Consider the following 12901-nt stretch of genomic DNA (forward strand, 5'->3'; position numbering starts at 1 on the left):
GCCTGTCTGCAGTATACTTTTGATCTACTGGGGCAGTTTAGCTTATCTGTTCCATGGATGTAGGAGAGTGTCTTCGGGGTTTCCTTCTGTTTTCTCTTGAAGTCTTCGGTCACTCTTTCTACTAGGAGGACCTGGTCTTCTGAGTTTTTTTCACTTGGGTTTTTCTACAGTAGATCCTTTTGCTGACTCAGAGTTCAGCAGGGGGTCGAGGGACTCTCCTTTGGTGTGTCCTTTTGTCGGATCTGTACTTTTGGTGGGATCCGATCTAGATCTGGGCGTTCATGCCTATCCTAGTCTTATCCTTTAGGGGATTGGGGTCAGGGGGGAGTTTATTCTTTCTTGTTCCATTCAACTATATCACATCGCTGGGTTGATTCAGTTTGTCACGGGTGGGCATGTGGGTCCTGATTCTCCTTTTTTGTGCTGCGACTTGTTTTCATGGTTGTTCTCCATTATGAGTGCTTCTTATTATGGAGTTTGTACAGGGTCTTCACCCTTGGTATTTCTCCAACATAGGTGTGTCCGGTCCACGGCGTCATCCTTACTTGTGGGATATTCTCTTCCCCAACAGGAAATGGCAAAGAGCCCAGCAAAGCTGGTCACATGATCCCTCCTAGGCTCCGCCTACCCCAGTCATTCTCTTTGCCGTTGTACAGGCAACATCTCCACGGAGATGGCTTAGAGTTTTTTAGTGTTTAACTGTAGTTTTTCATTATTCAATCAAGAGTTTGTTATTTTCAAATAGTGCTGGTACGTACTATTTACTCAGAAACAGAAAAGAGATGAAGAATTCTGTTTGTATGAGGAAAATGATTTTAGCAACCGTAACTAAAATCCATGGCTGTTCCACACAGGACTGTTGAGAGCAATTAACTTCAGTTGGGGGAACAGTTTGCAGTCCCTTGCTGCTTGAGGTATGACACATTCTAACAAGACGATGTAATGCTGGAAGCTGTCATTTTCCCTATGGGATCCGGTAAGCCATGTTTATTACGATTGTAAATAAGGGCTTCACAAGGGCTTATTTAAACTGTAGACTTTTTCTGGGCTAAATCGATTGATTATTAACACATATTTAGCCTTGAGGAATCATTTTATCTGGGTATTTTGATAATAATATCGGCAGGCACTGTTTTAGACACCTTATTCTTTAGGGGCTTTCCCAAAGCATAGGCAGAGTCTCATTTTCGCGCCGGTGTTGCGCACTTGTTTTTGAGAGGCATGGCATGCAGTCGCATGTGAGAGGAGCTCTGATACTTATAAAAGACTTCTGAAGGCGTCATTTGGTATCGTATTCCCCTTTGGGTTTGGTTGGGTCTCAGCAAAGCAGATTCCAGGGACTGTAAAGGGGTTTAAAACTTAAAACGGCTCCGGTTCCGTTATTTTAAGGGTTAAAGCTTCCAAAATTGGTGTGCAATATTTTCAAGGCTTTAAGACGCTGTGGTGAAAATTTGGTGAATTTTGAACAATTCCTTCATGTTTTTTCGCAATTGCAGTAATAAAGTGTGTTCAGTTTAAAATTTAAAGTGACAGTAACGGTTTTATTTTAAAACGTTTTTTGTACTTTCTGATCAAGTTTATGCCTGTTTAACATGTCTGAACTACCAGATAGACTGTGTTCTGAATGTGGGGAAGCCAGAATTCCTATTCATTTAAATAAATGTGATTTATGTGATAATGACAATGATGCCCAAGATGATTCCTCAAGTGAGGGGAGTAAGCATGGTACTGCATCATTCCCTCCTTCGTCTACACGAGTCTTGCCCACTCAGGAGGCCCCTAGTACATCTAGCGCGCCAATACTCCTTACTATGCAACAATTAACGGCTGTAATGGATAATTCTGTCAAAAACATTTTAGCCAAAATGAACCCTTGTCAGCGTAAGCGTGGCTGCTCTGTTTTAGTTACTGAAGAGCATGACGACGCTGATATTAATATCTCTGAAGGACCCCTAACCCAATCTGAGGGGGCCAGGGAGGTTTTGTCTGAGGGAGAAATTACTGATTTAGGGAACATTTCTCAGCAGGCTGAATCTGATGTGATTACATTTAAATTTAAATTGGAACATCTCCGCATTTTGCTTAAGGAGGTATTATCCACTCTGGATGATTGTGAAAATTTAGTCATCCCAGAGAAACTATGTAAAATGGACAAGTTCCTAGAGGTGCCGGGGCTCCCAGAAGCTTTTCCTATACCCAAGCGGGTGGCGGACATTGTTAATAAAGAATGGGAAAGGCCCGGTATTCCTTTCGTCCCTCCCCCCATATTTAAAAAATTGTTTCCTATGGTCGACCCCAGAAAGGACTTATGGCAGTCAGTCCCCAAGGTCGAGGGAGCGGTTTCTACTTTAAACAAACGCACCACTATTCCCATAGAGGATAGTTGTGCTTTCAAAGATCCTATGGATAAAAAATTAGAAGGTTTGCTTAAAAAGATGTTTGTTCAGCAGGGTTACCTTCTACAACCCATTTCATGCATTGTCCCTGTCACTACTGCCGCATATTTCTGGTTTGATGAACTGCTTAAGGTGCTCGATAGTGACTCTCCTCCTTATGAGGAGATTATGGACAGAATCAATGCTCTCAAATTGGCTAATTCTTTCACTCTAGACGCCTCTTTGCAATTGGCTAAGTTAGCGGCTAAGAACTCTGGGTTTGCTATTGTGGCGCGCAGAGCGCTTTGGTTGAAATCTTGGTCGGCTGATGCGTCTTCCAAGAACAAGCTACTAAACATTCCTTTCAAGGGGAAAACGTTGTTTGGTCCTGACTTGAAGGAGATTATCTCTGATATCACTGGGGGTAAGGGCCACGCCCTTCCTCAGGATCGGCCTTTCAAGGCAAAAAATAGACCTAATTTTCGTCCCTTTCGTAAAAACGGACCAGCCCAAGGTGCTACGTCCTCTAAGCAAGAGGGTAATACTTCTCAGGCCAAGCCAGCTTGGAGACCAATGCAAGGCTGGAACAAGGGAAAGCAGGCCAAAAAACCTGCCACTGCTACCAAGACAGCATGAAATATTGGCCCCCGATCCGGGACCGGATCTGGTGGGGGGCAGACTCTCTCTCTTCGCTCAGGCTTGGGCAAGAGATGTTCTGGATCCTTGGGCGCTAGAAATAGTCTCCCAGGGTTATCTTCTGGAATTCAAGGGACTTCCCCCAAGGGGGAGGTTCCACAGGTCGCAGTTGTCTTCAGACCACATAAAAAGACAGGCGTTCTTACATTGTGTAGAAGACCTGTTAAAAATGGGAGTGATTCATCCTGTTCCATTAAGAGAACAAGGGATGGGGTTCTACTCCAATCTGTTCATAGTTCCCAAAAAAGAGGGAACGTTCAGACCAATCCTAGATCTCAAGATCTTAAACAAATTTCTCAAGGTCCCATCGTTCAAGATGGAAACCATTCGAACTATCCTCCCTTCCATCCAGGAAGGTCAATTCATGACCACGGTGGATTTAAAGGATGCGTATCTACATATTCCTATCCACAAGGAACATCATCGGTTCCTAAGGTTTGCATTCCTGGACAAACATTACCAGTTCGTGGCGCTTCCTTTCGGATTAGCCACTGCTCCAAGGATTTTCACAAAGGTACTAGGGTCCCTTCTAGCGGTGCTAAGACCAAGGGGCATTGCAGTAGTACCTTACCTGGACGACATTCTGATTCAAGCGTCGTCCCTTCCTCAAGCAAAGGCTCACACGGACATTGTCCTGGCCTTTCTCAGATCTCACGGCTGGAAAGTGAACGTGGAAAAGAGTTCTCTATCCCCGTCAACAAGGGTTCCCTTCTTGGGAACAATTATAGACTCCTTAGAAATGAGGATCTTTCTAACAGAGGCCAGAAAAACAAAGCTTCTGGACTCTTGTCGGATACTTCATTCCGTTCCTCTTCCTTCCATAGCTCAGTGCATGGAAGTGATCGGGTTGATGGTGGCGGCGATGGACATAGTTCCTTTTGCGCGCATTCATCTAAGACCATTACAACTGTGCATGCTCAGTCAGTGGAATGGGGACTATACAGACTTGTCTCCGAAGATACAAGTAAATCAGAAGACCAGAGACTCACTCCGTTGGTGGCTGTCCCTGGACAATCTGTCTCAAGGGATGATGTTCCACAGACCAGAGTGGGTCATTGTCACGACCGACGCCAGTCTGATAGGCTGGGGCGCGGTCTGGGGATCCCTGAAAGCTCAGGGTCTTTGGTCTCGGGAAGAATCTCTTCTACCGATAAATATTCTGGAACTGAGAGCGATATTCAATGCTCTCCAGGCCTGGCCCCAGCTTGCGAGGACCAGGTTCATACGGTTTCAATCAGACAACATGACGACTGTTGCGTACATCAACCATCAGGGGGGAACAAGGAGTTCCCTAGCGATGGAAGAAGTAACCAAAATTATTCTTTGGGCGGAGTCTCACTCCTGCCACCTGTCTGCTATCCACATCCCAGGAGTGGAAAATTGGGAAGCGGATTTTCTGAGTCGGCAGACATTGCATCCGGGGGAGTGGGAACTCCATCCGGAAATCTTTGCCCAAGTCACTCACCTGTGGGGCATTCCAGACATGGATCTGATGGCCTCTCGTCAGAACTTCAAAGTTCCTTGCTACGGGGCCAGATCCAGGGATCCCAAGGCGGCTCTAGTGGATGCACTAGTAGCACCTTGGACCTTCAAACTAGCTTATGTGTTCCCGCCATTTCCTCTCATCCCCAGGCTGATAGCCAGGATCAAGCAGGAGAGGGCGTCGGTGATCTTGATAGCTCCTGCGTGGCCACGCAGGACTTGGTATGCAGATCTGGTGAATATGTCATCGGCTCCACCTTGGAAGCTACCTTTGAGACGAGACCTTCTTGTTCAGGGTCCGTTCGAACATCCGAATCTGGTTTCACTCCAGCTGACTGCTTGGAGATTGAACGCTTGATTTTATCGAAGCGAGGATTCTCAGATTCTGTTATCGATACTCTTGTTCAGGCCAGAAAGCCTGTGACTAGAAAGATTTACCACAAAATTTGGAAAAAATATATCTGTTGGTGTGAATCTAAAGGATTCCCTTGGGACAAGGTTAAGATTCCTAGGATTCTATCCTTCCTTCAAGAAGGATTGGAAAAAGGATTATCTGCAAGTTCCCTGAAGGGACAGATTTCTGCCTTGTCGGTATTACTTCACAAAAAGCTGGCAGCTGTGCCAGATGTTCAAGCCTTTGTTCAGGCTCTGGTTAGAATCAAGCCTGTTTACAAACCTTTGACTCCTCCTTGGAGTCTCAATTTAGTTCTTTCAGTTCTTCAGGGGGTTCCGTTTGAACCCTTACATTCCGTTGATATTAAGTTATTATCTTGGAAAGTTTTGTTTTTAGTTGCGATTTCTTCTGCTAGAAGAGTCTCAGAATTATCTGCTCTGCAGTGTTCTCCTCCTTATCTGGTGTTCCATGCAGATAAGGTGGTTTTACGTACTAAACCTGGTTTTCTTCCAAAAGTTGTTTCTAACAAAAACATTAACCAGGAGATTATCGTACCTTCTCTGTGTCCAAAACCAGTTTCAAAGAAGGAACGTTTGTTGCACAATTTGGATGTTGTTCGCGCTCTAAAATTCTATTTAGATGCTACAAAGGATTTTAGACAAACATCTTCCTTGTTTGTTGTTTATTCAGGTAAAAGGAGAGGTCAAAAAGCAACTTCTACCTCTCTCTCTTTTTGGATTAAAAGCATCATCAGATTGGCTTACGAGACTGCCGGACGGCAGCCTCCCGAAAGAATCACAGCTCATTCCACTAGGGCTGTGGCTTCCACATGGGCCTTCAAGAACGAGGCTTCTGTTGATCAGATATGTAGGGCAGCGACTTGGTCTTCACTGCACACTTTTACCAAATTTTACAAGTTTGATACTTTTGCTTCTTCTGAGGCTATTTTTGGGAGAAAGGTTTTGCAAGCCGTGGTGCCTTCCATTTAGGTGACCTGATTTGCTCCCTCCCTTCATCCGTGTCCTAAAGCTTTGGTATTGGTTCCCACAAGTAAGGATGACGCCGTGGACCGGACACACCTATGTTGGAGAAAACAGAATTTATGTTTACCTGATAAATTTCTTTCTCCAACGGTGTGTCCGGTCCACGGCCCGCCCTGGTTTTTTTAATCAGGTCTGATATTTTATTTTCTTTAACTACAGTCACCACGGTACCATATGGTTTCTCCTATGCAAATATTCCTCCTTAACGTCGGTCGAATGACTGGGGTAGGCGGAGCCTAGGAGGGATCATGTGACCAGCTTTGCTGGGCTCTTTGCCATTTCCTGTTGGGGAAGAGAATATCCCACAAGTAAGGATGACGCCGTGGACCGGACACACCGTTGGAGAAAGAAATTTATCAGGTAAACATAAATTCTGTTTTTGATGTATTGTGAAAGGGGGGCTTCGGAGGGGTGTCAGTCCTTTCCTCAGCTGGTGGCTGCTCCCTCGTTTCCCTTTTTGGGTTGACAGCCTTCCCCTTCTGGTTTGGTGGTGGGGTGTTTCTCTATGATTTTATTTTTCTTCTTGCGGTTCTCTCTGGCCTTCCAGGTTGTCCTGGAGAAAGGTTTATTAGCCAGTCTTGATAGGACGACTAGCTCTTAGCCTGAGGGTTAACCTGGCTATGTAACAGACGTGCGGTTACGGGTGGTCTTGCCTGTCACTTCTGCCTGGATATGTGGGCTCCTAAACAGATCTAGTTACTTTTTCTGTTCCTTTCTGAGGTCATGAACCTTGGTGTTCATTTATTTTGGCTTTAACATGGCCAGCGATCAGGCAATTGCGTTCAAGTTTTGTCCGTCAGTATTTTAGACTTCTTGTCTAGGATTGCATCGGTTATTTGTATCGATACAGCATATGGTCCTTGAATTTGTTTATTCCTTGACCAGTTACGTTTAGCCAGCTGTAGTAGCCTGATGGTTAGCTTAGCTTTCTAGCAAGCGGAAGGTCCGTAGTTTGAATCCAGCTACATCTACTTGCACCTTGAATGTTTGCTCGCAAGTTTCTGAGATATCTATCCAGGTTCTAGTATCTTTCTGGGTCTTCTTTCTATGGAGACTTTTTCTTCAGGTTCTGCAAGGGGCTTCTCTCCCCTTTTTGTCTGTGATTGTCCTCTGTTTCTTTAGCATGTTCTCGTTTCTGTGTTCTTCCTATGGAAGGGTACAGTGTTGGGAATTTTGGTGGTTCCCCTTGTTGTGTCCAGGGTGGAGTGTTGCTTCACCACATAGTCAGCTGGACTCTCGTCTCCTCAGAAGTTTGTGTGCTCCTTTTGGGATCAGTGATTTTGTCCCACAGCGGCTTTTACGGTCCTGTTGGGCAGTTGCTTGGTTCTGCTCCTTTTTGGGTCTTTTGCTGCTGTTGACGCAGTTTTTGGGAGTTGGGGAAAATGTTTCAGGCTGTGGTGCCTGCAGATGGGCCGCCTTCTTGTAACCCCCGTTAGCATTCAGTACCCTCTATAGCTTGGGTATTATTTTCCCAAAAGTAATGAATGCAACTGTGGACTTTCCCTGTAATTAGAAGGAAAACATAAATTATGACTTACCAGATAATTTCCTTTCCTTCGATACAGGGAGAGTAATACAGCTGCCGCCCGTGCTTTCCGGAGGGCAGCCCTAAATTTATATTGTTGTTCTTCTGGCACTTTTTTCACCCTGATATTTCTCCTACTGTTCCCTGTTCCCTTGGCAGAATGACTGGGGGATGAGGGAAGTGGGGGAGGTATTTAAGTCTTTGGCTGGGGTGTCTTTGCCTCCTCCTGGGGGCCAGGCTCTGTATTCCCAAAAGTAATGAATGCAGCTGTGGACTCAACCTGTATCGAAGGAAAGGAAATGATCTGGTAAGTCATAATTGTTTTTTTTTACCTTTCTATACCTTTAACTGCAATAATGGCACTCATTTCTTTTACTTTTGGTTTATAAATTGCCTTGCGTTTCCAATAAATTTTGATGGTCTTAATTTGAATTCCCATTTTTTTCTTTAAATTTTTTTGTTAATGCTAGTGTATTGGGCACTTGGATGAGAAGATAGTATACTCTAGCTATATAACGTTAATCTTTTACTATGTCCTAAACAAATTTGACAAACGACCCTTTTCTCTGTTGAGAGCACCACTACCTCCATTTTTCCCCCCACTGTGCACAATAAGTGTACAAACAAATATTACTTCCACATTAGTTCTGTAATGGCTGAAAGGGTACCTTAGTTTCAGGATATTTGAAATCTAGACAGAAAAATGAGTATTGTATATCATACATTTTGGTCTGTAAGATAACCTGCTTTCGCTGCATTAAAAGGACAGTAAACCCCAGAAATGTTATTGTTTAGAATGATAGATAATCCCTTTTATTACGTATTCCCCAGTTTTGCATAACCAACAGAGTTTTATTAATACACTTTTTACCTCTGTAATTACCTTGTATCTAAGCCTCTGCAGGCTGCCTCCTTATCTCAGATCTTTTGACAGACTTGCAATTCAGGCAATTTGTGCTGACTCTTAAATAACTCCACGGGTGTGAGCATAATGTTATCTATATGTATATACACATGAACTAATGCCCTCTAGCAGTGGAAACACTGTCAAATGCATTCAGATAAGAGGCAGCCTTCAAGGGCTTAGAAATTAGCATATAAGCCTACCTAAGTTTAGCTTTCAACTAAGAATACCAAGAGAACAAAGCAAATTTGATGATAAAAGTAAATTGGAATGTAATTAAAATGTTACATGCCGTATCTGAATCATAAAAGTTTAATTTGGACTTTACTTTCCCTTTAATGATTCTTGCTTGTAGCATTTCTTTACGAGTTTTGCTTCTAGTAGTAAACCTGTTATTATTTTTTTCAATCCGTGAAATGCACAATCATAGGCGTTGTAACTGTTGCTGGCAATATACACATTTGAAGAACACAAAAGAGAGCGCAATGGATTATTATGAGTTGTAGTTGGGATAAATGTAGGCAAAAAGAATGTGTGAAACACAGCATCTATAAATAATGTATAATCTAAATATATATATTTGTACCTTTTTTAGGTTTACTGTCTAGATGCACCAAATTCTTTCCACACCCTCTTCAGTCCTTATGGAACATCAGAAAAGAACAAGTGCCTGGAGATGCTTGCCGAACAGATTGCTACACTGTGTGAGACCCTGAAAGAGTATCCTGCCGTTAGGTATCGCAGGTAAGTCGCATACTTCTGAATGTATGTATGTGTGGTTTAGGGCATGTTTCCCCTTTTGCTCTATGATGTGTTTTCTCCAATCAATGCTAAATAAAATAGCAATGCAGTCTAATGATATGTGAGACACGCCAAAAAATCAAAATTAAACGTTTATAATTCAGATAGGGCATGCAATTTGAAACAACTTTCTAATTTTACTTTGATTATCAAACTTTCTTTGTTCTTTTGCTATCCTTTGTTTAAAGGTCACCCGGAATCTGCCAAGCACTACTGGGAGCGAGCTGAGCACATCTGGTTAGCCAATGACTAGGCATATGTGTGCGACCATAAGTCACCAACTAGCTCCTAGTAGTGCATTGCTTTCCCTGAGCCTACCTAGGTATCCTTTCCTCAAAGGATACCAAAAGAACAAAGGAAATTTAAGTAAATTGGAAAGTTTAATATTTTATTCTTAAATTTTGACTTTACTGTCCCTTTAAACTACAGTGTAAACTTCAGCAAAAAGTATCTAATCTTAATGTTTAGGCATCTAAATTTTCTTCTGTCCTTTTTTTTCCTAGCGGCTATGATGATAATGCCACATTGGCTCACATGGTGCTAGACCGTTTAAATGCTTTCAAAGCTGATAACCCCAGCATGGGAGAGGTGAGATTTATTACTTTGCTTATTTTTAAGTTTGCATTAACAAGAAGAGAGGTTAAGGACTGGATTCCTCTCTACTGTTTCATGGTTCCTCTTGTCTCCCTCTTTCTATCTTACTTTTTCCTCTTACTTGTTTTTTTCTGTTTCTCAGGGCCCTGACAAGTCCAGATCTCAGCTGCTGATTGTAGATCGTGGATATGATCCAGTTTCTCCACTTTTACATGAACTTACCTTCCAGGCCATGACTTACGATCTCCTTGACATAAAACAAGACATATACCAGTAAGTGCTCTCAAATAGTTTGTATTTCTTTTTTCTTATAATAATTAGTTAGTTACTTAGTCCAGCAAAATGTATGTTGTTTAATAATATTCTTTTACGACTTAAAGTGACAGTTTACTCAAAAATGTTCTCCTCTTTAATTTGTTTCCAATGATCCACTTTACCTGCTGGAATGTATTAAATTGTTTACAACTATGTCCTTTACCCTTATATTGGCATTTGAAATAGTTGATTTAGCCAGTATCCCAACCTATTCTGAAAGTTTCTGGCCTTAGGTCCAAGCTGTAGATAAGCTGTGTAAACACAGCCAGCAGAAGAAATGACACTCCCAGTGGGGTATAGAAACTCTTCTGCTAGAAGAGTTTCTGAGTTATCTGCTCTTTCTTGTGAATCTCCTTTTCTGATTTTTCATCAGGATAAGGCGGTTTTGCAGACTTCATTTAAATTTTGACCTAAAGTTGTGAATTCTAACAACATTAGTAAATAAATTGTTGTTCCTTCCTTGTGTTCTAATCCTAAGAATTCTTTGGAGAGATCCTTACATTCTTTGGATGTGGTGAGAGCTTTGAAATAATATGTTGAAGCTACTCAAGATTTCAGGAAGACTTCTAGTCTATTTGTTTTATTTTCTGGTCCTAGGAAAGGTCAGAAGGCATCTATTTCCTTGGCTTCTTGGTTAAAGCTTTTGATTCATCAAGCTTATTTGGAGTCGTGTCAGGCCCCGCCTCAGAGAATTACAGCTCATTCTACTAGATCAGTCTCCACTTCGTGGGCTTTTAAGAATGAAGCTTCAGTTGATCAGATTTGCAAAGCAGCAACTTGGTCTTCTTTACATACATTTACTAAATTCTACCATTTTGATGTTTTCTCTTCTTCAGAAGCAGTCTTTGGTAGAAAAGTTCTTCAGGCAGCTGTTTCAGTTTGATTCTTCTGCTGATGTTTTAAGTTTTTCTTTTCATTATGAGAATAACTTTTATTTTGGGTTGAGGATTATTTTTTCAGATAAAAATGGCTGTTATTATTTTTATCCCTCCCTCTCTAGGGACTCTTGAGTGGAGTTCCACATCTTGGGTATTGATATCCCATAAGTCACTAGCTCATGGACACTTGCCAATTACATGAAAGAAACCATAATTTATGTAAGAATTTACCTGATAAATTCATTTCTTTCATATTGGCAAGAGTCCATGAGGCCCTCCCTTTTTTATGGTGGTTATAATTTTTTTGTATAAAGCACAATTATTTCCAAATTCCTTTGTTGATGCTTTTTACTCCTTTCTTTATCACCCCACTTCTTGGCTATTCGTTAAATTGAATTGTGGGTGTGGTGAGGGGTATATTTATAGGCATTTTGAGGTTTGGGAAACTTTGCCCCCTCCTGGTAGGATTGTATATCCCATATGTCACTAGCTCATGGACTCTTGCCAATATGAAAGAAATGAATTTATCAGATAAATTCTTACATAAATTATGTTTTTTCTCTCATTTTATATTTGCTTTTTAGCTATGAAACAAGTGGAATTGGTGATTCTAGAGAGAAGCAAGTTCTTTTGGATGAAGATGATGATCTTTGGACGGAGCTACGTCACATGCATATTGCTGATGTGTCTAAGTAAACTCTTTTCTTTACTCAATATACTTGACTTTTTATCTGTATGTGACCGAAGCTTATTCTTTGAATTCCAATATGTCAACTAATTTTTTTGCAGGAAAGTAACAGAGCTTCTTAGATCTTTCTGTGAAAGCAAAAGGATGACCACAGATAAGGTAAATGTTATTTATAGTGTTGAATACAGATACACGTGTTTCTCTTGAAATAAAAGATATACACATAGTTACAGTATATCATTGTATAAACTTAGATCTTCGGATTAATCAATTTTGACACTCTCATCCGCCTCAAGTACAGCAAATAGATTTCTAATTCATTTTGATTGAAATACAAAAACCTTTCCTACAGTGTACTTGAAGAGAAATAATTTTTGCACTCTATAAATTAAAGATAGAGAATGTGATTTCTAGACACTTTTAAAATCACTTCTATTTTCAAATGTGCTTTGTTCTCTTGGTATCTCTTGTTGAAAAAGAACATGCACATATCCTACACTAGTGGGAGCTAGCTGCTGATTGGTGCCTGCACACATTTGTCTCTTGTGATTGGCTAACTAGATGTGTTCAGCTAGCTGCCAGTTGTGCAATGCTGTTCCTTCAGCAAAGGATAACAAGAGAATGAAGCATATTTGATAATAAAAGTAATTTTGAAAGTTGTTTACAATTCTATGTTTTAATTTTGGGGTTTCCTATCCATTTAACCTGCTCTGAATCATATTAATTATTATTATGATTATTATTTTTATAGTTATATTATTATTCTTAGCTACAAATTATTATACCACTGTCACTTAAACTTCACTGATTGCACTCATTCTTTCACTTAAATTCAACTCTCCTACATGTGTTGCAAACTGGGTTCTTAACAACCACTTCAGCATTTCTTAAGGATTTTCCCATTCACCACCCTTTTTCCACATCTGCGCTAGACTTATTTTTTTGTGAAGTTCTCAGACTATGTTATTACATATAACAACTCCCATTTGAATATTGTACAATATGACTGATAGTGTATGGTAAACAAGCACTTTGGCTATAATGGTAATTGACCATTCTTATGACCAAACATTCTGCCATTGACTCTGTCTTCAAATTTAAATTGGTGTCCTATGATTGCACAGTTCGTTCTTTTTCTAATTTATGTTTAATTAATGACATCAGTTAGGTTTCAATCCATATCTATATGTGCTCCACTTTCAAAGT

At 41.0% G+C, this 12901-nt stretch overlaps 1 protein-coding gene across 1 annotated transcript in view; it reads left to right on the forward strand.

The window, feature by feature from the left end:
• STXBP2 (syntaxin binding protein 2) overlaps positions 1-12901 on the forward strand; it is a 265170-nt gene that overhangs the window by 85281 nt on the left and 166988 nt on the right. Inside the window, exons 7-11 of the mRNA XM_053718090.1 lie at positions 9015-9163; positions 9724-9808; positions 9957-10087; positions 11592-11699; positions 11797-11854. Of these exons, the coding sequence (XP_053574065.1) occupies positions 9015-9163; positions 9724-9808; positions 9957-10087; positions 11592-11699; positions 11797-11854 (531 nt within the window). The remainder of the gene's footprint in view (positions 1-9014; positions 9164-9723; positions 9809-9956; positions 10088-11591; positions 11700-11796; positions 11855-12901) is intronic.

Source organism: Bombina bombina, chromosome 6 (assembly GCF_027579735.1).
Source record: "Bombina bombina isolate aBomBom1 chromosome 6, aBomBom1.pri, whole genome shotgun sequence".
Classification (NCBI taxonomy): Eukaryota; Metazoa; Chordata; class Amphibia; order Anura; family Bombinatoridae; genus Bombina; species Bombina bombina.